This window comes from Leucoraja erinacea, unplaced genomic scaffold (assembly GCF_028641065.1).
Source record: "Leucoraja erinacea ecotype New England unplaced genomic scaffold, Leri_hhj_1 Leri_520S, whole genome shotgun sequence".
NCBI lineage: Eukaryota > Metazoa > Chordata > Chondrichthyes > Rajiformes > Rajidae > Leucoraja > Leucoraja erinaceus.
The window spans coordinates 42501-70000 of NW_026576422.1; the positions used below are offsets into that span (position 1 = coordinate 42501).

At 47.4% G+C, this 27500-nt stretch overlaps 1 protein-coding gene across 2 annotated transcripts in view; it reads left to right on the forward strand.

The window, feature by feature from the left end:
- The window catches only part of plb1 (phospholipase B1), an 81063-nt gene that overhangs the window by 40876 nt on the left and 12687 nt on the right, over positions 1-27500 (forward strand). For both annotated transcript variants that reach the window (XM_055630749.1, XM_055630750.1), the window contains 9 exons: positions 1531-1591; positions 4528-4586; positions 8945-9012; positions 11909-11952; positions 13989-14088; positions 16694-16745; positions 19300-19380; positions 21645-21710; positions 26037-26131. In XM_055630749.1, coding sequence (XP_055486724.1) covers positions 1531-1591; positions 4528-4586; positions 8945-9012; positions 11909-11952; positions 13989-14088; positions 16694-16745; positions 19300-19380; positions 21645-21710; positions 26037-26131 — 626 coding nt within the window. The remainder of the gene's footprint in view (positions 1-1530; positions 1592-4527; positions 4587-8944; positions 9013-11908; positions 11953-13988; positions 14089-16693; positions 16746-19299; positions 19381-21644; positions 21711-26036; positions 26132-27500) is intronic.

Below are 27500 nucleotides of genomic sequence, written 5' to 3' on the forward strand. Positions count from 1 at the left end.
AGAATGGAGCAGCTGGGCTTGTATACTCTGTAGTTTAGAAGGATGAGAGGAGATCTTATTAAAACATATAAGATTGTTAAGGGTTTGGACACCCTAGAGGCAGGAAACATGTTCCCGATGTTGGGGGAGTCCAGAACCAGGGGCCACAGTTTAAGAATAAGGAGTAAGCCATTTAGAACAGAGACGAGGAAACACTTTTTCACACAGAGAGTTGTGAGTGTGGAATTCTCTGCCTCAGGTGGAGGCCGGTTCTCCGGATACTTTCAAGAGAGAGCTAAATAGGGCTCTTAAAAATAGCGGAGTCTGGGGATATGGGGAGAATGCAGGATTGGGGTACTGATTGGGGATGATCAGCCATGATCACATTGAATGGCGGTGCTGGCTTGAATGGCCAAATGGCCAACTCCTGCACCTATTGTCTATTGTCTATTGTTTGTTTCGAGACGTTTGTTAATCAAATCCTCTTGTTATGGTGATGATGGATCAATACTCCCTGGTCACCCTTCCACAGAATTATATTTCTAACAGAACACAATTGCAATTATTATAAAGGTGGAGCCATCATAATAGGTGGCCTATTGTTACGGAGTTATGAAATGCCTGAATGTCTATCCTTCAGAGATAGACACAAAAGGCTGGAGTAACTCAGCGGTTCAGGCAGCATCTCCGGAGAAAAGGAATAGGTGACATTTCGGGTGGAGATCCTTCTTCAGACCCGAAAGGTCGCCTATTCCTTTTCTCCAGAGATGCTGCCTGGCCCACCGAGTTATTCTGGCACTTTGTGTCTATCCTCGGTACAAACCAGCGTCTGCAGTTCCTTCCTACAGAATGTCCTTCAGGTTCAGTTGTGTGTGCTCTGGTGTGGATGTGGTCTAGATAGATATGCCATTTATTGTCACTATACATGTACAATGAAATTAAAAGCTGCTCGTACTCAGTGCATACATATAATTTAGTACAAAAAACAAGAAACAGAAAAACAAAAAACAGAAGGGAGAAAGGGGGGGGGGGATAGGTGCACAATTCTGCGGTGCTATATACATATATACAGATGGAAGTCCGGGTGTTGGGCTGTGAAGTCAGTGCATGTGTGAATTTGAATTAAGAGTAGTTATAATTTTCGGAAAGCAACTATTTCTGAGTCTATTTGTCCTGGATTTGATGCACCTAAAGCGCCTTCCAGAGGGCAGCAGGTCGAACAGTCCAAACGCAGGATGGGAGCTGTCTTTGATGATATTCTTTGCCCTGCTAAGGCAGCGGGAGGTGTAGATGTCCATCAGGGAGGGGAGAGGGCAACCAATGATCTTCTGCGCTGTCCTAGTTACCCTCTGAAGCCTCTCCCTGTCTGCCATGGTGCAGCTGCCATACCATGCTGTAATGCAGTATGTCAGCAGGCTCTCGATGGACGTGAGGGCTTTAAATTGATGAGAGGGATAGACAGAGTTGACGTGGATAAGCTATCAACAGTGGAAGTCCAATTACTGGGAATATTGTTGACAATCGCTGACTCGACAATGCGTTCTCTTTCAGAACTGGGGGAGCGACCTGTCCTGTCCGGAAAGCAGTCCGTCGGAAACGGTGCCCAAGTCAGGTCAGTGCAACCTCAGCCTGAAGAAGGGTTTCGGCCCGAAACGTTGCCTATTTCCTTTGCTCCATAGATGCTGCCGCACCCGCTATGTTTCTCCAGCATTTTTGTCGGCCACCCTTCTATATTGGATTCAACATTTGTGCAAAATTTAGGTCAGTTTAGAGATACAGCCTGGAAACAGGCCCTTCGGCCCACCAGGCCCCCACCAACCAGCGATCACCCCCGGGCACTAACACTATCCTACACACACTAGGGACAATTTACATGTTTTCACCAGAGTGTGGGAGGAAACCGGAGCACCCGGAGAAAACCCACACGGTCACAGGGAGAACGTACAAACTTCATACAGACAGCACCCGTAGCCAGGATTGAACCCAGGTCTCTGGAGCTGAAAGGCAGCAACTCTACCGCTGCGCCACCCTGCGGTATGAACTTAATCTAACAAGTCCCAAGCAAAGTCTGGATTTACTAGAATGTTGCCTGGGTTTCAGCAACTAAGTTACAGAGAGAGGTTGAACAAGTTAGGGCTTTATTCTTTGGAGCGCAGAAGGTTTAGGGGGGACTTGATAGAGGTCTTTAAAATGATGAGAGGGATAGACAGAGTTAACGTGGATAAGCTATTCCCACTGAGAGTAGGGAAGATTTAAACAAGGGGACATGAGTTGAGAATTAAGGGACAGAAGTTTAGGGGTAACATGAGGGGGAACTTCTTTACTCAGAGAGTGGTGGCTGTGTGGAATGAGCTTCCAGTGAAGGTGGTGGAGGCAGGTTCGTTTTTATCATTTAAAAATAAATTGGATAGTTATATGGACGGGAAAGGAATGGAGGGTTATCGTCTGAGTGCAGGTATATGGGACTAGGGGAGAATACGTGTTCGGCACGGACTAGAAGGGTCGAGATGGCCTGTTTCCGTGCTGTAATTGTTATATGGTTATATGGTTATATTTCCAATGAGTAACTAAGGCTAGTTACTCATTCGAGTAACTTAACTAGTTACTCAACTAAGGCTTCGTTTGGGACTGGTTAGATTAAGTTAATACGTTCACAAGACAGAGGATCAGAATTAGGCCAGTCGGCCCTTCAAGTCTACTCCGCTATTCAATCATGGCTGGTCTATCTCTCCCTCCTAACCACATTCTCCTGCCTTCTCCCCATAATCCCTGACACCTGCACTAATCAAGAATCTGTCAATCTCTGCTGCAGAAATATCCACTGACTTGGCCTCCACAGCCGTCCACAGATTCACCACCCTCTGACTCGAGAAATTCCTCCTCATCTCCTTTCTTAAGAGCTTGCCGCACTTGGGCGTCATTTGTGTGTCATTTACACGACATCATTTACGTGTAATGGCGCACGACGCGCACATCGTGACACGCGCATGGCTTGCATTACGCGCACACATGGCATGTGGTGAGGCGTGGTGGCGTAGGCCGTGACGTGTGGTCGCGTGCAGTGCCCCAGGGTTTTGGGATTCACTAAATCTTCGCACGCCACCTGCGTGACGCGCAAATGGCGCCCAAGTGGGACAGGCCCTTTAAGGTGCGCCCTTATATTCTCAGGTTGTGCTGCTGGCATTAAGTTATAAATCATGACTGTAGGATTTATCAGACAGGAATATCCATCCTAGATGGTTTATATTACCAGATACTAGTTACCTGGGCGTGATTATGTCGTGGCTGATCAACTGTACTCTGACAACTTGCATTCATTTTCCAGACACACTTTATAAACTTGTCCACATGGAGAGCACCACAGTCCCAGTTACCGTACTGATCTACAATTCCACTCACAACGGTCAACGTTTTATACAGATTTTGACCCTTGAAATTGTACACACTTTCCAATTTCTTATCATCAATAACAATACGTTCCCTATCTACAAATGCAATAACACTGATACAAATAAACCTACATGCTATTTAAACATTGATATAATTTTCAATACCAATAACCTTGTACTGTGCGTCAAGGAATGGCCATTCCCTAAACATTGGGGTATGTCAATGTATACCTATCAGGAACATTGAAATGCTTAAATTAATACCTAAAGGTTGATGTACTGTACAGCTATCCTAACAGACAATAGACAATAGGTGCAGGAGTAGGCCATTTGGTCCTTCGAGCCAGCACCGCCATTCACTGTGATCATGGCTGATCATCCCCAATCAGCACTCCATTCCTGCTTCTCCCCATATCCCCTATGTTTAAGAGCTCTATCTAACTCTCTCTTAAAAGCATCCAGAGAACCTGCCTCCACCGCCCTCTGAGGCAGAGAATTCCACAGACTCACCACTCTCTGGGTGAAAAAGTATTTCCCCGTCTCCGTTCTAAATGGCTTGCCCCTTATTCTTAAACTGTGTCCCCTGGTTCTGGACTCCCCCAACATCGGGAACATGTTTCCTGCCTCTAGTGTGTCCAAACCCTTAATAATCTTATATAAGATTATTAAGGGTTTGGACACGCTAGAGGCAGGAAACATGTTTCAATAAGATACCCTCTCATCCTTCTAAACTCCAGAGTGTACATGCCCAGCCGCTCCATTCTCTCAGCATATGACGGTCTCGCCACCCTGGGAATTAACCTGGTGAACCTACACCGCACTCCCTCAATAGCAACCTTGATCATTCTGCAGTTTCCACATTGTGCTGTACAGCTATCCTGACCTTTATCATATTGCAGCTTCCACAATTACAGACTGGGGAGTAATGCAAGGATTCAGGGGGGTTATATATAGAATAATGGATATCTGGGGTTGGTTACAGATGGGTCGAGTTGAGAAACAGGATAGTCATAGTCATTCAGCATGGTAAAAGGCCCTTCTGCCCGACCTGTCCGTACCGATCAAGATGCCCCATCTACGTTCGTCCCGTTGTTCTGCTTTTCGCTACACGTAACCACGATAAACTAAACTATTTCTGCCCCTGTTATCTTTTCTGCAGTTCACAGGATTCGGCCTGCTGATGTTAAACTCATCGGAGCACTTGGAGACTCGTTAACAGTAAGTTACTCATGAGTGGAATAGATCGGGTAAACGCACAGAGTCTTTTACCCAGAGTAGGCACATCAAGAACCAGAGGACATAGGTTTAAGGTGATGGGGGGGGGGAGATTGAATAGGAACCTGAGGGCCAATATTTTCACACAAGGGGTGCAGAACGAGCTGCCAGAGGAGGTAGTTGAGGCAGGGACTATCCCAACGTTTAAGAAACATTTAGACATCAGTAGAATGTAGAGGCATAGAACTGCAGATGCTGGTTTATTACCAAAGATAGACACAAAGTGCTGGAGTAACTCGACGGGTCAGGAAGCCTCTCTGTAGAGAAGTGATATGTTGACGTTTCGAGTTGGGCCACTTCTCTGAAGCAAGTCTGAAGAAGAGTCCTGACCCGAAACATCACATAGCCCATTTCTCCAGAGATGCTTCCCAACACGTTTAAGTTGCTCCAGCATTTGTATCTATTTTCAACACATGGATAGGACAGGCTTAGAAATTTATGGGCCAAATTCAGGCGGGTGGGACTAGTGTAGCTGGGACATGTTGGTCGGCGTGGGCAAGTTGGGCCAAAGGGCCTGTTTCCACGCTGTATGACTCCATGACTCATGTCATTCTATACACTATGCAAGTTAGAGTAAGTGAGGAGGGTCAGAAACACAGGCGTAGACTTCAAATAAGGGCAAGGGGAATAAGGTGAGAAGAGTTCCTCCGAACAAGGAGCTTTTTTACAGAGGCCAATTAACCCACAAACCAAATGCCTTTTCGGACGTCGGGGGAAACTGGAGCACCCGATGGAAACCCACACGGTCAAAGGGAGAACGTGCAAACTCCATACAGACAGCACCCGAGGTCAGGGTGAAACCCGGGTCTCTGGCGTTGTGTGCCACTGCCCTTTGTTTGTGCCTCTGGCCCCTGGACTCAGACACAATCTAAAATTAAGAAACGGTGAGCATGTACATTTCATTTGTCGGCACTGGGCCTGTACTCGCTGGAGTTTAGAAGGATGAGCGGGTACCTCATTGAAACGTACAGAATAATGAAAGGCCTGGATAGAGTGGATGTGGGCAGGATGTTTCCACTAGTGGGAGAATCTAGGACTCAAGGTCACAGCTTCAGAATTAAAGGATGTTCTTTTAGGAAGGAGATGGGAAGGAATTTCTTTAGTGATTGTGAATTTCTTTAGGGTGGTGAATCTCTGGAATTCTTTGCCACAGAAACCTGTGGAGGCCAAGTCAGTGGATATTTTGAAGGTGGAGATAGATAGATTCTTGATTAGTGCGGGTGTCAGGGGTAATGAGGAGAAGGCAGGAGAATGGAGTTGTGAGGGAGAGATAGATCAGCCATGATTGAATGGTGGAGTGGACTCGGTGGTCAGAATGGCCTCATTCTGCTCCTATCACTTATGAACTAATTTCGCTTATCGGCCAGTCCCACTTGGCGATTTATTTAGGCAACTGCCGGTGACTGTCGGGGTCGTAGCAGGTCGCGGAAAAACCGGCGGCAACCTACGTCATCCTGGCGACAACCTATGACAGCCCATACGTCAGGGGAAGTTAAGCTACGCCCACTGTCGCCAAAGAATTTTCAACAGAAAGACGCTATGACTTTTTACGCGACTGAGGAGACTACACCCGGCCCCCACCGGCGAACATGTGGCGACAAACTAGTCGCCTGTAGTTGCCGAAAAAAATCACCTAAGTGGGACATGCCCATAAATTCCTCCGTCAGCCCCAAACGCAACTGAAGTGAGGTTTAATGATCGATAGCCACCACAATGTCCCCATAAGTACAGCACCATGGCTTATGGCTCTTTGATGAGTTTGCTCGGTGGCAACATAGAGAGGATGATGTGGTGGAATTTGATACAGCAACAATCTACATTCGGGTTATTTTTAAAGTCACACAATCTCATTGTCCTCTTGTTGCTGCAACAGATACACAGTTGATTGAACACAGCATCACCTGTGATGGGTTTAGTTTAGGTTTGGCCAAAGATAGACACAAAAAGCTGGAGTTACTCAGCGGGACAGGCAGCATCTCTGGAGAAAAGGAATGGGTGACGTTTTCGGGTCGAGACTCTTCTTCAGACATTCAGACCTTTCAATAGACAATAGACAATAGGTGCAGGAGTAGGCCATTCAGCCCTTCGAGCCAGCACCGCCATTCAATGTGATCATTTCTTGAGCCTGACGAAGGGTCTCGACCCAAAATGTCATCTATCCCTTCTCTCGAAAATTTCTTGCCAGTTTTTAACCAAGTTGAACATTTGGGTAATTCAAAGGGCAGGTTAGACATTTCAGGTCGAGTTCCTTCTTCAGACTGAGAGTCACGGGAGAGGGAAACGAGAGATATAGACGGTGATGTAGAGAGATATAGAACAAATGAATGAAAGATATGCAAAAAAGTAACGATGATAAAGGGAACGGTCTATTGTTAGTTGTGTGCTAGGTGAAAACAAGTTACAGACAATGAGACTCAACAAGATGACTTTGAAGCTGGTACAATGACTTGGGTGGGGGAGGGATGGAGAGAGGGGGAATGCAAGGATTACTTCCAGTTAGAGAATTCAAAATTAATACCGCTGGGGTGTAAGCTGGCCAAGCGGAATATGAGGTGCTGTTCCTCTAATTTGCCTGTGGTCTCACTCTGACAATGGGGGAGGCCCTGGACAGAAAGGTCAGTGTGGGATTGGTAGGGAAATGAAAGTGTTTGACAACCAGGAGATCAGGTGCAAAGGTCCACTGAGTCCACGCCGACCACTAGTTTTATCCCGCACACTAAGGACAATTTACAGCAGCCAATTAACCTACAAAATCGCGCATCTTTGGAGTGCGGGAGGAAACCGGAGCACCCAGAGGGAACCCACGCGGTCACAGGGATGTGAGGAGGTGCCTCCAGTACTGGGCAGGCCGCCATACCTGTTGCAAGAACTTCACTGTAACAAACAGAGTGCTGGAGTAACTCAGCGGGTCAGGCAGCATCTCTGGAGAATAAGGATAGGCGACGATTTGGGTTGGGACACTTCTTCCGATAGGGTCTCAAATCGAAACATCACCTATTGAGAGGTACTGACCCAAAACATCACCTATTGCATCTGAAGGAGGATCCCAACCCTAACCATTACCCATTCAGTCTGAAGAAAGGTCTTGACCCGAAGCGATAGACAACAGACAATAGACAATAGGTGCAGGAGTAGGCCATTTGGTCCTTCGAGCCAGCACCGCCATTCAATGTGATCATGGCTGATCATCCCCAATCAGTACCCCGTTCCTGCATTCTCTCTTGAAAGCATCCAGAGAACCGGCCTCCACTGCCTCCTGAGGCAGAGAATTCCACAGACTCACCACTCTCTGTGAGAAAAAGTGTTTCCTCGTCTCCGTTCTAAATGGCTTACTCCTTATTCTTAAACTGTGGCCCCTGGTTCTGGACTCCCCCAACATCGGGAACATGTTTCCTGCCTCTAGCGCGTCCAAGCCCTTAACAATCTTATATGTTTCAATGAGAACCCTCTCATCCTTCTAAACTCCAGAGTGTACAAGCCCAGCTGCTCCATTCTCTCAGCATATGACAGTCCCACCATCCCGGGAATTAACCTTGTGAACCTACGCTGCACTCCCTCAATAGCAAGAATGTCCTTCCTCAAATTAGGGGGCCAAAACTGCACACAAAACTCCAGGTATGGTCTCACTAGGGCTCTGTACAACTGCAGAAGGACCTCTTTGCTCCTATATTCGATTCCTCTTGTTATAAAGGCCAACATGCCATTCGCTTTCTTCACTGCCTGCTGTACCTGCATGCTCACATTCATAGACTGATGTACAAGGACCCCCAGATCACGCTGTACTTCCCCTTTTCCCAACTTGGCGCCATTTATATAGTACAACATCATCTATTCAGTCTGAAGAAAGGTCCACGTGGGAAACATCACCCGCTGAGTCTAAACAAGGGTCCTGACCCGAAACATAACGTTGAGTGTAAAGAAGGGTCCCGACCCAAAACCCAATACCTATCCATGTCCTCCACAGTTGCTGCCTGACCCGCTGAGTAATGCCCCTGTCCCACTTAGGAAACCTGAACGAAAACCTCTGGAGACTTTGCGCCCCACCCAAGGTTTCCGTGTGGTTCCCAGAGGTTTTTGTCAGTCTCCCTACCTGCTTCCACTACCTGCAACCTCCGGCAACCACCTGCAACCTCCGGGAACCGCACGGAGACCTTGGGTGGGGCGCAAAGTCTCCAGAGGTTTCCGTTCATGTTTCCTAAGTGGGACAGGGGCATTACCCCAGCATTGTGTGTCCTCTGCAAGTTTCCAGCGTCTGCAGTTCCTGCGTCAGCGAGAATTGTAATTCTGCGTTTGATTTTCAGGTTGGATACGGGGCTCGGGCAAGGAATTTGTTTGAACTGCCAATGCAATATCAAGGTGTTGCATGGAGGTGAGCATTCGGAGGGGACCTGTTGACAGGGGTTGGAGGGGGGGGAGGGGTGAGGGGGGTCGTAGGGAAAAATAAGAGAGCGAAATGGCCTTCCAAATAAACGCGAAGACGTATTACCTTTGTTGCCTTGGCGCCCATGTTTAAATTAAAGGGCCTGTCCCACTTGGGCGACATTTTCGGCGACAACCCGTCGCGTCGTGATCGGGTCGTTACACGTGGTGACGCGTGATGACTCCCTGTCGCCCCTGGATTTTGGAATGTTCAAAATCCAGGGGCAACATCTGGGCGTCTCATCATGTTGTGTCTCATCATATGTCACACGCTGACATATGCTGTCCTGCGGGTGACGCTCGGTTAGGGTTAGGGACCACAGATGGGGCTGTAAAATATTCTTCCTGCAATGCACGGATTTTCAACCTTAATATATTGAAATTAATACAACAAAATCAATTGTGCAAATGTGTCGTTCAGTTTTATTTACAGATGCATTGGTTCGCCTCCAGATCCAATCATCATCTCTAACTTTTCACAGGGATGGGTTCAGTGAGTTTAGACTGACCTCCCCTCTCCCCTCCACCTCCCCTCCCTCTTCCCCCCTCCCACCCCCATCCCTCCTTCTACACTCCGCACCTTCCCTTCTCCCCACCCCTCTCCCCCCCTTCCTTTCCCCCTCTTCCTCCCTTCTCCCCGCTCCACTCATCTCCCCCTTATCCACTCCCCCCCTCCCCTCACATCCCCCTCTCCTCTCATTCTCTAAACCCTCTCCGCCCCCCCCCCCCCCACTCTCCTCGATGCCCCCCATTTGTGGACCCAGCCTGCGACAGCTAGATCCCACTAATAGTATTGCACAAAGGCCACATCACCGGTTATAGTAACATAGACTACGGGATAAATGCAGAATGTGGGAATAACAAACAAACCCCAGCTCCCCCCCCCCCCCCCCCCCCCCGCCCCCACCCCGCCCCGTCGCCTTGCTTAAATATGGGTGGTGGGTATTTAGACTCAGTGGCCGGAGCAGGTGGGTGGCACTGGTACATTGACAACGTTACCCAGTTGAAAAGCCCACAAGCCCACTGCCTCTGGGGGTTTGGAGAGACCATTGGAAAAGAGATCTGCCTCTGGGACAACTTGTGGGTAACAGTTTAGTTCACATGAGGAGCAGGCAGAACATTGGGGGTTCGAGTCCAACCCCGGGGGCCCCTGTGTCATATTTAGTTCAGAGATACAGTGCCCTTCAGCCCACTCATTCCGCACCGATCAGCGATCCCCCGCACACACTATCCCACACTAGGGACAATTTATACTTGTACCAAGCTTAGGTTAGGGTTAGGGTTGGGGTTAGGGTTTAGGGTTAGGGTTAGGGTTAGGGTTAGGGTTAGGGTTAGGGTTAGGGTTAGGGTTAGGGTTAGGGTTAGGGTTAGGGTTAGGGTTAGGGTTAGGGTTAGGGTTAGGGTTAGGGTTAGGGTTAGGGTTAGGGTTAGGGCTAGGGTTAGGGCTAGGGTTAGGGTTAGGGTTAGGGTTAGGGTTAGGGTTAGGGTTAGGGTTAGGGTTAGGGTTAGGGTTAGGGTTAGGGTTAGGGTTAGGGTTAGGGTTAGGGTTAGGGTTAGGGTTAGGGTTAGGGTTAGGGTTAGGGTTAGGGTCAGGGTTGGGGTTAGGGTTAGGGTTAGGGTTAGGGTTAGGGTTAGGGCTAGGGTTAGGGTTAGGGTTATGGTTAGGGTTAGGGTTAGGGTTAGGGTTAGGGTTAGGGTTAGGGTTAAGGCTAGGGTTAGGGTTAGGGCTGGGGTTTGGGATAGGGTTTGGGTTTCCTCCCGCACTCCAATGGCGCACAAGGTTTGTATAAATTGTCCCTAGCGTGTGTGGGATAGTGTGCAGCGGATCGCTGGTCGCCGGCTGGGTCTATAAGTGTGGGGGGGGAGTGTTGAGAATTGGAGAAGGGAGGGAGAGGGGGAGAAGGGGATGTGAGGGGAGAGGGGATTAGTGGATAAGGGCGAGAGGAGTGGAGCGGGGCAAAGGGAGGAAGAGGGGGGGAAGGGAAGAAGGCAGGAGAGGATATGGGGGGGGGGGAGGGGGGAGAGGAGAGGGGAGTTCAGTCTACACTCCCTAAATCCATCCCTGTGAAAAGTTAGAGATGGTGATTGGATCTGGAAGCGGACCAGTAAATAAATCTTAACGACTCAGACATCTTTTCATTTGCACAATTGATTTTATTGCATTAATTTTAATATATTAATATTAATAAGTGATTCCTGGGATATCAGGACTGTCTTATGAAGAAAGACTGGATAGACTTGGTTTATACTCTCTAGAGTTTAGGAGATTGAGAGGGGATCTTATAGAAACTTACAAAATTCTTAAGGGGTTGGACAGGCTAGATGCAGGAAGATTGTTCCCAATGTTGGGGAAGTCCAGGACAAGGGGCCACAGCTTAAGGATAAGGGGAAATCCTTTAAAACCGAGATGAGAAGAACTTTTTTCACACAGAGAGTGGTGAATCTCTGGAACTCTCTGCCACAGAGGGTAGTCGAGGCCAGTTCATTGGCTATATTTAAGAGGGAGTTAGATGTGGCCCTTGTGGCTAAGGGGATCAGGGGGTATGGAGAGAAGGCAGGTACGGGATACTGAGTTGGATGATCAGCAATGATCATATTGAATGGCGGTGCAGGCTCGAAGGGCCGAATGGCCTACTCCTGCACCTAATTTCTATGTTTCTATGTTTCTCTGTCCTACAGGTAGAATTGGACTACACGGTACCAGTTGCATGGCTACGCCTTGACTTGACAGTCATAACTGTATAAACATGTTTAATTAAACCAAATTTCTGCAGATGTTCCCGTTGAATAACACATTGGTCCACAAAGCCAACTGTTTATTTGTCTATTTTTGTTTTTATTGGCAGCATTGGCGGGGATAAAGGACTTGAGGCTGTGACCACTCTTCCTAGTAAGTCTTCAACTCTGACCCTCCTGTGAGAACGCACCCCTCCAGTCCAGCTTCATGGAGAGCAGACAAATCTCCATGGGACACACAGTCAATGTTGGGCTGCGTTGGGTTGGTGGGAGCACTCAGGTAGACTGAGTAGACTCCAGAGATACAGAGTGGAAACGGGACCTTTTACTCCACCGAGTCCCTGCCAACCAGCCCGTACACTAGCACTGTCCCACACACAAGGGACAATTTACAATTCGCGTCTTTGGGATGTGAGATTGTACGGCGTTTGTACGTTCTCCCCGTGACCTCGTGGGTTTTTCTCCGGGCGCTCCGGTTTCTCCCCACACTCCAAAGACGTGCAGGTTTGCAGGTTAATTGGCTTCAGTAGAAACTGTAAATTCTCCCTAGTGTGTGTAGGATAGTGTTAGTGTGCGGGGGTCGCTGGTCGACGTGAACTAGGTGGGCCGAAAGTCCTGTTTCCACGCTGTGTCTCTAAACAAAACTAAATTGTTAAAATTGTACAAGGCATTGGTGAGACCAATTCTGGAGTATGGTGTACAATTTTGGTCGCCTAATTATAGGAAGGATGTCAACAAAATAGAGACAGTACAGAGGAGATTTACTAGAATGTTGCCTGGGTTTCAGCAACTAAGTTACAGAGAAAGGTTGAACAAGTTAGGGCTTTATTCTTTGGAGCGCAGAAGGTTAAGGGGGGACTTGATAGAGGTTTTTTAAATGATGAGAGGGATAGACAGAGTTGACATGGATAAGCTTTTCCCACTGAGAGTAGGGAAGATTCAAACAAGGGGACATGACTTGAGAATTAAGGGACTGAAGTTTAGGGGTAACATGAGGGGGAACTTCTTTACTCAGAGAGTGGTGGCTGTGTGGAATGAGCTTCCAGTGAAGGTGGTGGAGGCAGGTTCGTTTTTATCATTTAAAAATAAATTGGATAGTTATATGGATGGGAAGGGAATGGAGGGTTATGGTCTGAGTGCAGGTATATGGGACTAGGGGAGATTATGTGTTCGGCACGGACTAGAAGGGTCGAGATGGCCTGTTTCCGTGCTGTAATTGTTATATGGTTTATATTATATGGTAAATGTCAAGTTGCCAATTTGTCTGCAGTCCATGGTTACTAATGTGCACACAGGCTATGACCTACAGGGTTGCCGAGTGGCACAGATGGTAGAGCCGCCGCCTCTCAGCATCAAAGACCAGGGTTCGATCCTGACCTCGGCTACTGTCTGTGTGGAGTTTGCATGTTCTCCCCGTGACCGGGTGGGTTTCCTCTGGGTGCTCCGGTTTCCTCCCACATCCCAACGGTATGCGGGTTTGTAGGTTAATCGGCCCTCTGCAAATCGCCCCCGAGTGTGTCGGAAGTGGAGGAGAAAGAGGGACAACATAGAACTAGTGTGATCGATGGTCAGCATGGACTCGGTGGGCCGAAGGGCCTGTTTCTACACTGTGTCTTTCAATCAGCAAAGCCAGCCGCTGCCAGGTTGACCTTGTGTAGTCTGAAGAAGGGTCACCCATTCCTTTTCTCCAGAGATGCTGCCTGTCCCACTAAGTTGCTCCAGCTTTTTGTGTTTATCATTTAGACAATAGACAATAGATGCAGGAGTAGGCCATTCGGCCCTTCGAGCCAGCACCGCCATTCAATGTGATCATGGCCGATCATCCACAATCAGTACCCCGTTCCTGCCTTCTCCCCATATCCCCTGACTCCGCTATTTTTAAGAGCCCTATCTAGCTCTCTCTTGAAAACATCCAGAGAACCGGCCTCCACCGCCCTCCGAGGCAGAGAATTTCACAGACTCACCACTCTCTGTGAGAAAAAGTGTTTCCTCGTCTCCGTTCTAAATGGCTTGCTCCTTATTCTCAAACTGTGGCCCCTGGTTCTGGACTCCCCCAACATTGGGAACATGTTTCCTGCCTCTAGTGTGTCCAAGCCCTTAACAATCTTATATGTTTCAATGAGATCCCTTCTCATTTGTGTATCCTTTTCCATTCCCGATTTCCTGACTTTGTTTATTTTTCCCCCTCAGATATATTGAAGAAGTTTAATCCAAATATCTATGGCTATTCTTCTGGAATTGGGAAATTGAGAAGCAAATTCAACGTTGCAGCCACAGGGTCCAAGGCCAAGTGAGTACCCAGAAGGCTTTCATTCAGACCGGATGGGCTATTAAGTTGATGGTCAAAGGCGCATTAAAGTCCACTGCCTCTAACAAAGAGATGATTTTAGCTTTAAGTTTAGGAAGGAACTGCAGATGCTGGAAAAATCGAAGGTGGGTGGACAAAAATGCTGGAGAAACTCAGCGGGGGTGAGGCAGCATCTATAGAGCGAAGGAATAGGTGACGTTTTGGGTCAAGACCCTTCTTCAGACTTCTTTAGCTTTAAAGTTTATTTACTTGATAGAGGTCTTTAAAATGATGAGAGGGATAGACAGAGTTGACGTGGACAAGCTTTTCCCTTTGAGAATAGGGAAGATTCAAACAAGAGGACATGACTTGAGAATTAAGGGACAGAAGTTTAGGGGTAACATGAGGGGGAACTTCTTTACTCAGAGAGTGGTAGCGGTGTGGAATGAGCTTCCAGTGGAAGTGGTGGAGGCAGGTTCGTTGGTATCATTTAAAAATAAATTGGATAGGCATATGGATGAGAAGGGAATGGAGGGTTATGGTATGAGTGCAGGCAGGTGGGGCTAAGGGAAAAATGTTGTTCGGCACGGACTTGTAGGGCCAAGATGGCCTGTTTCCGTGCTGTAAATGTTATATGGTTATATGGTTACTTTGGGTTAGATTTTGGAGATACAACGTGGAAACAGGCCCTTTGGCCCATCATGTCGGTGCCAACCAGCGACCACCCCATACACTAGCACTATCCTACACACTAGGGACGATTTACAATTATTTCTTAAGCCAACTAGCCTACAAACCTGCACGCCGTTGGAGTGTGGGAGGAAACCGGAGCACCTGCAGAAAACCCACTCGGTCACAGGGCGAACGTACAAACTCCGTACAGACAGCACCCGCGGGGACTACTCTCGAGCATGAAGGAGAGTTACAAAGACCTCCTAGGACCTTGTGTGGACCATGCTGCAAGTATGAGTCGAGGGCGAACTCGTCTGAACTCGCGGGTTAAGTCGCAGCAGTGGGACAGGCCTTTAAGCCTTCATGGTTTGCTACTTTAAACAGGAACGTCACTGCCCACCCCACTTGGCAGCGGCAGTCAGAAAAAAATATCTGGAGATGCTGGAAAACTGAAAATAAAACCAGAAAACTAAAATGTAAAGGCTTTTGAGAGGGTGCAGAAGGGGTTTGCCAGAATATTGCCTGGATTAGATGGTATTGAATGAAAGAATGAATGAGTGAATGATTGATTGAATGAATGATACATGGATAGGTGATGTTTCGGGTCAGGGTAGGTTAGTTTTAGGTAGTAGAGGAGATGGTGGGATGACAGATGGTGGAGAGTGAGATGGGATGTCACTTTATAGGGTGAGAATAGACAATAGACAACAGGTGCAAGAGTAGGCCATTCGGCCCTTCCAGCCAGCACCGTCATTCAATGGGTTCGTGGCTGATCATCCCCAATCAGTACCCCGTTCCTATCTAAGGGGCAGTTAAAATCTGATGAATTCTCCTTGTATAACATGTTCCTCATTGTAAGGCAAAACAACATGCCCAGTAGCCAGGCTATATGTAAATGAAGTGCTGGAGTAACTCAGCGGGTCAGACAGCATCTCTGGAGGACATGGAGAGGTGACATTTCAGGTCAAGGCCCTTCCTCAGCACCTGCAGTTCTTTCTTTCTATGTGTAAATGTATAGTGTTATAGAGTGACACGGCATGGAAACAGGCCCTTCGGCCCATCTCGTACTTGCCGACCAAGATGCTCAATAGAAGGTAGTCCCACATGCCCATGTTTGACCCATGTACCTCTAAATCTTCCCTATCCATGTACCTGCCCAAGTGTACTTTAAATGCTGTTATAGTACCTGCCTCAACTAACTTCTCGTCCATATAATCCCACAATTAGGTGATAAACTTGCCCATCAGCTTCCTATTAAACCTTTCCTCTCTATCCTCATACCCTCTGGTTCTTGATTCCCCGACTCTGGGTAAAAGGCTCTGTGCGTTTATCCCATCTATTCTTCTCGTGGAGGAAAAAATAAATACAAGATCACGAGAGGAATAGATCGAGTGAACGAGTCTCTTGCCCAGAGTAGGGGAATGGAGAACCAGAGGGCATAGGTTTAATTCGATGGGGGAAAGGTTTAATAGGAACTTGAAGGGTAACTTTTTCGCACATATAGAACGAGCTGCCGGAGGAGGTAGTTAAGGCTGGGACTATGGCAACGTTTAAGAAACATTTAGACAGGTACATGGATAGGACAGGTTTGGAGGGATATGGACCAGGCACAGGCAGGCGGGGACTAGTGTAGCTGGGACATGTTGGCCACTGTGGGCAAGTTGGGCCGAAGGGCCTGTTTCCACACTGTATCACTCTATGACAATAGACAATAGACAATAGGTGCAGGAGTAGGCCATTTGGCCCTTCGAGCCAGCACCGCCATTCAATGTGATCATGGCTGATCATCCCCAATCAGTGCCCCGTTCCTGCCTTCTCCCCATATCCCCTGACTCCGCTATCTTTAAGAGCCCCATCTAGCTCTCTCTGATTACGACTGATTTTAAAGAAAACAGAGCCAAAATGATAGTTGTTTGTTCCCTGTGTTTTATTGTAGAGACATGCCAGCACAGGCCCGTACCCTGGTAGAGCTGATGAACAAGAGCCCAGTAAGTATCAAATGATGTGTTATGGAGATGTTACAGTGGGTTTGTTGCTGCTCAATGCTACCATCTAGAGGGCAGCAATGGAACTGCCCCAGTGATGCACGCACAGTGAACGTTGTCGATGAAATGAACATTCCCAAAGCCTAACTAGCAACTTCGGATGTCATTGTTCTGACTTCCAATATGATTCATCTCTTCGCTATTATACTTTAATTCAGTTCAGTTCATTTCAGTTTTGTGTAGTGTAGTTTTATTTAGTTTAGTTCAGTTTAGTTTAGTTTAGTTTAGATTAGTGTAGATTAGATTAGTGTAGTTTTCCCGTGGATTGTCACCTTGTCGTGGTGGAGAAGCTTGTGTGGACCTGAGATCCTGAGAGCGATGCCGTCTGGAGCTATCTATGCTCCTGGTAGGGCCACCCATGGCGGTAAAGTCGAGAGGGAGGTCCCTGACAAAGAGCAATCCAACCAAGACCTCAACGGTGGAACAGGCGGAGGACGATGGCTGACCTTAGTGGAGCGTCACAACGGCTGGGAAGGCAGATGAAGGCTGCAGCAGGAAAGGGTCTCCGGTCGTCTTGGACTCCATGCCACTGGATCCTGACCCAGATCTGTGAAGGACCGTGTGGTGGCTGTCTGTGCACCAGTCTCCCCACGTTAAACAAAGTCACGCACAATAATATTTCCATTAGTGGGAGAGTCTAGGACTGGAGCCCATGGCTTCAGAATTAAAGGACATTCTTTTAGGAAGGAGACAAGGAAACAGAAACATAGACAATAGGTGCAGGAGGAGGCCATTCAGCCCTTTGAGTCAGCACCCGCCATTCAATATGATCGTGGCTGATCATCCACAATCAGTACCCCGTTCCTGCTTTCTCCCCATATCCCTTGATTCCGTTAGCCCGAAGAGCTATATCCAACTCTCTTGAATACATCCAGTGAATTGGCCTCCACTCTGCCTTCTGTGGCCGAGAATTGCACAGACTCACAACTCTCTGGGTGAAAAGATTTGTCCTCATCTCAGTCCTAAATTGCCTGCCCCTTATTCTGAAACCGTGGCCCCTGATTCTGGACTCCCCAAAAAGGAGAACATTTTTCGTGCATCGTGCGTGTCCAATCCCTTATGAATATTATATGTTTCTATGAGATCCCCTCTCATCCTTTTAAATTGTGAATATAAGCCCAGTCGATCCATTCTTTCATCATATCATTCTTTCATCATTCTTCACCATCCCGGGAATTATCCTGGTGAACCTAGGCTGCACTCCCTCAATAGCAGGAATGTCCTTCCTCAAATTAGGAGATCAAAACTGCACACAATACTCCAGGTGTGGTCTCACCAGGGCCCTGTACAACTGCAGTAGGACCTCCTTGCTCCTGTACTCAAATCCTCTTGCAACAAAGGCCAACGTGCCATTTGCTTTCTTCACTGCCTGCTGTACCTGCATGCTTTCTTTCAGTGACTGATACACAAGGACACACAGGTCTTGTTTCACCTCCCTTTTCCTAATCTGACAACATTCAGATAATAATCTAACAAAGGAGGAATTCTTTTAGTCAGAGGGTGGTGAATCTGTGGAATTCTTTGCCACAGAAGGTAGTGGAGGCCAAGTCATGGGGTCTTTTTAAGGCAGAGATTGACAGAGGCTTAATTGGTACGGGTATCGGAGGTTATGGGGAGAAGGCAGGAGAATGGGGTTGAGAGTCATAGATTAATACTGCCCCTTCAGCCCAACTCACGCATACTGGCCAACAATGTCCCACCTACACTAGTCCCACTTGCCTGCGCTTGGTCCATATGCCCCCAAACCTGTCCTATCCATGTACCCGTTCAACTGTTTCTTAAACGATGGGATACTCCCTGCCTCAACTACCTTCTCTGTGTGGAAAAAGTTACCCCTCGGATTCCTATTAAATCTTTTCCCCTTCACCTTGAACCTGTATCCTCTGTATTGTATTATATTGTTTTGTATTGTATTCAAATTTATTGTCATTGTCTCAATTAGAGACAACAAAATGAATTTCCCTTTACAGTCAGTATCATAAAAATAAATGAATAATAAATATTCTTATAGAGGTGTACAAAATCATGAGAGGAATAGATCGGATAGATGCACAGAGTCTCTTGCCCAGAGTAGGGGAATCGAGGACCATAGGACATAGGTTCAAGGTGAAGGGGAAATGATTTAATAGGAACCCAAGGGGTAACATTTTCACACAGAGGGCGGTGGGTGCATGGAACAAGCTGCCAGAGGAGGTAGTTGAGGCTGGGACTATCCCAACGTTTAAGAAACAGTTAGACAGGTACATGGATAGGACAGGTTTGGAGGGATATGGACCAAGTGGGACTGGTGTAGCTGGGACATTGTTGGCCGGTGTGGGCAAGTTGGGCTGAAGGGCCTGTTTCCATATTGTATCACTCTACGGCTCTATGACTCTATAAAGGAAGAATCAATTTGAATAATTTGCCTGTGAAACAGAAAGCAGAATTGTAACTTGAAGAATAAAGGGAAAATGGCGGTGAATAACAACTGTATTATGTTTTCCTCCATCCCATCTAGAAAATTAATTTTGAAAAGGACTGGAAAGTGATCACCCTATTTATTGGAGCTAATGATCTCTGCGATTACTGCATGGATAAGGTGGGACTTATTTATTAGTTTTCATTCGCTTTGAAAGAATTTGTTCTGTGTTTGTATTTAGGTTCTTCTTCAATGTGCCAGCAATTTGGGACTCCTTAAGGCCCTGTCCCACTGTGCGAGTTCATTCAAGAGCTCTCCCGAGTTTAAAAAAAAATCACTCGTGTTAAGCACGTAGAATGTACGTAGCGAGTACGTCGGAGCTCGGGGATGCCTTTAGCGGCTCGTAACGCTAACGGCAGGTACTCGGGAAAAGCGGTAAGCTCGTGAAGACTGGTGAAGATTTTTCAACATGTTGAGAAATGTCCACGAGATCCCCGAGTACCCATGAGCGGCTATTACCGTAAATCTCCGAGTTTGAACCGGGGAAACGCGGGAGAACTCTTGAATGAGCTCGTACAGTGGGACAGCCCCTTTAGTTTAGTTTACATGAGGTGATCAGAAACAGGCCCTTCAGCTCACTGAGTCCACACCGACCAGCGATCCCCACACATTAACACTAATTTATAATTATATCAAGCCATCCTACACACACTAGGGACAATTTACAATTTAGATTAGCCAATTAACCTACAAACCTGTAGTCCTTTGGAGTGTGGGAGGACACTGGAGCTCCCGGAGAAAACCCACGCAGGTCACGGGGAGAACGTACAAACTCCGTACAGACAGCGCCCGTAGTCAGGATCGAACCGGGGTCTCTGGTGCTGTGGCAGCAACTCTAACACTGCATCACAGAGTCGCCTCTGTTTACTCTTTACTTTAGGTCACGGTGGCACAGCGGTAGAGTTGCCACCTTACAGCGAATGCAGCGCCGGAGATCCATTCCAACTACGGGTGCTGTCTGTACGGAGTTTGTACGTTCTCCCCGTGACCTGCGTGGGTTTTCTACGAGATCTTCGGTTTCCCCCCACACTCCAAAGGCGTACAGGTTTGTAGGTTAATTGGCTTGGTGTAAATGTAAAGATTGTCCCTAGTGGGTGTAGGACTGTGTTGGTGTGCGGGGATCGCTGGTCGGCGCGGACCCGGTGGGCTCAAGGGCCTGTTTCCTGTTTATACTAAACTAAACTACGATACAGTGAGAAAACAGGCTCTTCCACCCACTGAATCCGCACCGACCAGCGATCACCCCGTACACTAGCTCAAGCCGACACACGAGGTATAATTTGTGAGAAGGGGCCCCCTTTTGTGAGAAGGTTCGTCCTCACAAAGGTTAGCCCAGCTAAACCTTCTATTGTTCACCGTAAAACCATGCCCTCTAGATCTGGACATCCACCTATGTGGAAAAGTGTCGCGTACAGCCTGGAGTATTGCGTACAGTTTTGGTCTCCAAATCTGAGGAAGGACATTATTGCCATAGAGGGAGTGCAGAGAAGGTTCACCAGACTGATTCCTGGGATGTCAGGACTGTCTTATGAAGAAAGACTGGATAGACTTGGTTTATACTCTCTAGAATTTAGGAGATTGAGAGGGGATCTTATAGAAACTTACAAAATTCTTAAGGGGTTGGACAGGCTAGATGCAGGAAGATTGTTCCCGATGTTAGGGAAGTCCAGCACAAGGGGTCACAGCTTAAGGATAAGGGGGAAATCCTTTAAAACCGAGATGAGAAGAACTTTTTTCACACAGAGAGTGGTGAATCTCTGGAACTCTCTGCCACAGAGGGTAGTTGAGGCCAGTTCATTGGCTATATTTAAGAGGGTTAGATGTGGCCCTTGTGGCTAAGGGGGTCAGGGGGTATGGAGAGAAGGCAGGTACGGGATACTGAGTTGGATGATCAGCCATGATCATATTGAATGGCGGTGCAGGCTCGAAGGGCCGAATGGCCTACTCCTGCACCTAATTTCTATGTTTCATAGTTTCTATCCTACATCCTACACTACCTTCACAGTGTTGTGAAGCTAGACTCTAAAGGGCCTGTCCCACTTACGCAACTTTTTCGGCGACTGCCGGCACCCGCCATAGGTCACCGCAGGTCGGCGAAAATTTCCAACATGTTGAAAATCCAGCGGCGACCAGAACAAGGTACGACTCTTTGGGCGACTACTCACGACCCATACAGGCTTCACCCCGTGACACGTCGCCTGTGTGGTCATGAGTCGTCTCCTCAGTCGCCCAAAGAGTCGTAGCGTCTTTCTGGTCCCCGCTGGATTTTCAACATGTTGAAATTTATCGGCGACCTGCAACGACCTATGACGGGATCCGGCAGTCGCCGAAATAGTCACGTAAGTGGGACAGGCCCCTTACTGTTTGTTATTCTTTTTCGACAGAAGAACTACTCTGCTGAGAACTATGTGAAAAATATTCAAGCAGCATTGGACATCCTACAGGAACAGGTAATAGGTGGAGCGATCCCTGTTATTATTGAGCTGGAAGCTTGAGGAACCACCCTGACTGAGCCAGTACCTATCTCTAACTACTTACAAACAAGTGGATATCCTACCAACCGATTGGCATACATTGCAACATGAAAGACAAAGAGGATAGACTTGGTATTGGGGGTAGAGTGCTGACATGGATAGAAAATTAGTTGGCAGACAGGAAACAAAGAGTAGGGATTAACGGGTCCCTTTCAGAATGACAGGCAGTGACTAGTGGGGTACCGCAAGGCTCGGTGCTGGAACCACAGCTATTTACAATATACATCAATGATTTGGATGAAGGGATTCAAAGTAACATTAGCAAATTTGCAGATGACACAAAGCTGGGTGGCAGTGTGAACTGTGAGGAGGATGCTATGAGAATGCAGGGTGACTTGGACAGGTTGGGGGAGTGGGCAGATGCATGGCAGATGAAGTTTAATGTGGATAAATGTGAGGTTATCCACTTTGGTATAAAAAACAGGAAGGCAGATTACTATCTAAATGGTGTCAAGTTGGGGAAAAGGGAAGTACATCGGGATTTGGTCCCCTAATTTGAGGAAGGACATTCTTGTTATTGAGGGAGTGCAGAGTAGGTTCACAAGGTTAATTCCCGGGATGGGGGGACTGTCATATGCTGAGAGAATGGAGCGGCTGTGCTTGTACACTCTGGAGTTTAGGATGAGAGGGGATCTTATTGAAACATATGATTGTTAAGGGTTTGGACACGCTAGGGTGTTGTGGATAATGAAGAGGATTTCCAAAGTCTACAGAGTGATTTAGGCCATTTGGAAAAATGGGCTGAAAGATGGCAGATGGAGTTTAATGCTGATAAATGTGAGGTGCTACACCTTGGCAGGACAAATCAAAATAGGACGTACATGGTAAATGGTAGGGAATTGAAGAATACAGTTGAACAGAGGGATCTGGGAATAACCGTGCATAGTTCCTTGAAGGTGGAATCTCATATAGATAGGGTGGTAAAGAAAGCTTTTGGTATGCTAGCCTTTATAAATCAGAGTATAGAAGCTGGGATGTAATGTTAAAATTGTACAAGGCATTGGTGAGACGAAATCTGGAGTATGGTGTACAATTTTGGTCGCCCAATTATAGGAAGGATGTCAACAAAATAGAGAGAGTACAGAGGAGACTTACTAGAATGTTGCCTGGGTTACAACAACTAAGTTACAGAGATAGGTTGAATAAGTTCTGTCTTTATTCTCTGGAGCGCAGAAGGTTAAGGGGGACTTGATAGAGGTCTTTAAAATGATGAGAGGGATAGACAGAGTTGATGTGGACAAGCTTTTCCCTTTGAGAATAGGGAAGATTCAAACAAGAGGACATGACTTCAGAATTAAGGGACAGAAGTTTAGGGGTAACATGAGGGGGAACTTCTTTACTCAGAGAGTGGTAGCGGTGTGGAATGAGCTTCCAGTGGAAGTGGTGGAGGCAGGTTCGTTGGTATCATTTAAAGATATATTGGATAGGCATATGGATGAGAAGGGAATGGAGGGTTATGGTATGAGTGCAGGCAGGCGGGACTAAGGGGAAAAAAATTTGTTCGGCACGGACTTGTAGGGCCGAGATGGCCTGTTTCCGTGCTGTAATTGTTATATGGTTATATGGTTATATAGAGGCAGGAAACATGTTCCCGATGTTGGGGGAGTCCAGAACCAGGGGCCACAGTTTAAGAATAAGGAGTAAGTCATTTAGAACGGAGATGAGGAAACACTTTTTCTCACAGAGAGGGGTGAGTGTGTAATTCTCCGCCTCAGAAGGCGATGGAGGCAGGTTCTCTGGATGCTTTCAAGAGAGAGCTAGATAGGGCTCTTAAAAATAGCAGAGTCTGAGGATATGGGGAGAAGGCAGGAACGGGGTACTGATTGTGGATGATCAGCCATGATCACATTGAATGGCGGTGCTGGCTCGAAGGGATGAATGGCCTACTCCTGCACCTATTGTCTATTGTCTATTGGGCAGAGTGGATGTGGAGAGGATGTTTCCACTAATGGGAGAGTCTAGGACCTGAGGCCCTCAGAATTAAAGGACATTCCTTTAGGAAGGGAGATGAGGAGGAGTTTCTTCAGTCAGAGGGTGGTGAATCTGTGGAATTCTTGACCACAGAAGGCTGTGGAGGCCAAGCCAGTGGATATTTTTAGGGCATAGATAGATAGATTCTTGATTAGTGCGGGTGTCAGGGTTTATCGGGCAAAGGCAGGAGAATGGGGTTAGGAGGGAGAGATAGATCAGCCATGATTGAATGGCAGAGTAGACTTGATGGGCCGAATGCCCTAATTCTGCTCCTATCACTTATGGTCTTATGAACACCTTAACCTTGGTGTAGGCGATCTCCCAGTTGCCAAACTTGTTAAGTGCCCCTCCCATTCCCACACTGACCTTTCTGTCCTGGGCCTCCTCCATTGTCAGAGTGAGGCCCAGCGCAAACTGGAGGAACAGCACCTCATATTTCGCTTGGGCAGCTTACACACCAACGGTATGAACATTGATTTCTCTAATTTCATGTAACCCTTGCATTCCCTCTCTCTCCATCACCATCCATCCCCAATCCTAGACATCCTACCAGTTCCGCTGTTCGCATCCTTATAGCCCTTCCTTATCACCTCTTCCCCAGCCAACAATGGACTCCAACCTCCCTTAGCCATCTGTTGCCGGCCCTGCTTTGTTCTGACCTGTTCTCACCTCCAGTTCCCTCCCCTCTACTTTCAGTGTAAAGAAGGGTCCCAACCCGAAATGTCATCTATTCCTTCTCTCCAGAGATGCTGCCTGACCTGCTGAGTTACTCCAACACTTTGTGTCTATCTATAGAACGTGTACAGGTACTGCTCAGTCAACTTCCCTTGCTGAAGGAGGATGCTAGGAGGATGCTAGGAGACTGCAAGGTGACTTGGATAGGCTGGGTGAGTGGGCAAATGTTTGGCAGATGCAGTACAATGTGGATAAATGTGAGGTTATCCATTTTGGTGGCAAAAACGGGAAAGCAGACTATTATCTAAATGGTGGCCGATTGGGAAAGGGGGAGATGCAGCGAGACCTGGGTGTCCTGGTACACCAGTCATTGAAGGTAGGCATGCAGGTGCAGCAGGCAGTAAAGAAAGCGAATGGTATGTTAGCTTTCATTGCAAAAGGATTTGAGTATAGGAGCAGGGAGGTTCTACTGCAGTTGTACAGCGTCTTGGTGAGACCACACCTGGAGTATTGCGTACAGTTTTGGTCTCCAAATCTGAGGAAGGACATTATTGCCATAGAGGGAGTGCAGAGAAGGTTCACCAGACTGATTCCTGGGATGTCAGGACTGTCATATGAAGAAAGACTGGATAGACTTGGTTTATACTCTCTAGAATTTAGAAGATTGAGAGTGGATCTTATAGAAACTTACAAAATTCTTAAGGGGTTGGACAGGCTAGATGCAGGAAGATTGTTCCCGATGTTGGGGAAGTCCAGGACAAGGGGTCACAGCTTAAGGATAAGGGGGAAATCCTTTAAAACTGAGATGAGAAGAACTTTTTTCACACAGAGAGTGGTGAATATCTGGAACTCTCTGCCACAGAGGGTAGTTGAGGCCAGTTCATTGGCTATATTTAAGAGGGAGTTAGATGTGGCCCTTGTGGCTAAGGGGATCAGGGGGTATGGAGAGAAGGCAGGTACGGGATACTGAGTTGGATGATCAGCCATGATCATATTGAATGGCGGTGCAGGCTCGAAGGGCCGAATGGCCTATCCTGCACCTAATTTCTATGATTCTATGTTTCTATGAAGATAGACTGGATTCAGCTCAGGCCACCAAGGCTAGCTAACCCCACTAACATTACCAGCCCAGCCTAATACAATGAAGGCTCAAAGTGCTGGAATAACTCAGCGGGTCTGGCAGCATCTCTAAGATAGACACTAACTGCTGGAGTAACTCAGCTGGTCAGGCAGCATCTCTAGAGAGACATGGATAGGCGACGTCCTGGTTCAGGACCAAAAGAATAGTCCCAACCCGAAATGACACCTACCTGTGATAACTAACCTATCATCCACTAGAGAGCAGTCCTGAGCTACCATCTACCTCATTTGAGACCCTTGGACTATCTTTGATAGTGGGCTTTATCTTGCATTAAATGTTATCTGTACACTGTGGAGGGCTTGACTGTAATCCCGTATTATCTTCCCGCTGACTGGATAGCAGGCAACATGAAGCTTTTAGCTGTACCTCAGTACACGTGACAATAAACCAAACTAAACTAAACTGAAATAAAGCAAACTAAACTGAGCTAAACTGCTGATTCCTCCTTACAACAGGTGCCGAGAGCGTTTGTGAACGTCATGCAGATACTTGAGATGAATGATATTCGGAGGATTGAGAAGAACACCATTGGCTGTGCTTTGCTGCAGGAGTGAGTGTACTGCACAGATGTTGCGGGATGAAGTCCCTGTCATAGAGCCATAGAGAGATGCAGCATGGAAACAGGCCCTTCGGACCAACTTGCCAACACCAACCAACATGCCCCAGCTACATTAGTCCCACCAGCCTGTATTTGGTCCATATCCCTCCAAACCGGTCCTATCCATGTACCTGTCTAAATGTTTCTTAAACATTGCGATAGTCCCTGCCACAATTATCGTTCCGGCAGATGGTTCCATACACCCACCACCCTTTGAGTTACCCTTCAGATCCCTATTGCATCTGTCCCCCCTCACCTTCAACCTATGTCCTCTGGTCCTCGATTCACCTGCTCTGGGCAAGAGATTCTACCCGATCTATTCCTCTCATGATTTTGTACACCTCTATAAGATCACCCCTCATCCTCCTGCGCTCCATGGAATAGAGACCCAGCCTACACAACGTCCCGCCTCCCCCGACTCAACCTCCCCCTGCTGTTCTATGTTTTTAAAATATAAGGACAAGAGCAGTCATTCAAAACTAAGGCGCTTGAGAACTTCTTGTAGAGGGTAGCTCGGTGGCACAGCGGTAGATTTGCTGTATCACAGCGCCAAAGACCTGGGATCCTGTGACCGTGTGGGTTGCCTTCGGGTGCTCCGGTTTCCTCCCACACTCCAAAGCCGTGCAGGTTAGTAAATTAATTGGCTTCTGTAAATTGTCCCTCGAACTATTGTATGGGTGATCGCTGGTCGGCGCAGACTACGTGGGCCGAAGGGCCTGTGTCCATGGTGCACGGGAGATTTACGGATCTTTGGTTTCACAAGATGGGGTGTTTTATTGAATTACGTTAACCTGAAAACTAATGGACCTGTCCCACTGTACGAGTTCATTCCAAGAGCTCTCCCGAGTTAAAAAAAAAATCAAACTCGTGGTAAGCACAGAGAATGAACGTAGCGGGTACGTCGGAGCTCGGGGACGTCTCTTAGCGGCTCGTAACGCTAACGGCAGGTACTCGGGAAGACTCACTAACGGCAGGTAAGCTCGGGAAGAACTCGTGAAGATTTTTTAACATGTTGAAAAATGTCCACGAGAGCCCCGAGTACCGACGAGTGGCCATTACCGTAAATCTCCGAGTTCGAATCAGGGCAAACTCGGGGAGAACTCTTGAATGAACTCGTACCGTGGGACAGGGCTTTAATACTAAAACACTGTTAATAACCGCGTGGGTTTTCTCCAGGTGCTCCGGTTTCCCCAACACTTTAAAGACAAACAGGTTTGTAGGTTAATTGGCTTCTGTAAATTGTAAATTGTCCCTAGTGTGTGCAGGATAGTGTTAATGTACGGGGATCGCTGGTCGGACTTCGGACTCGGTGGGCTGAAGG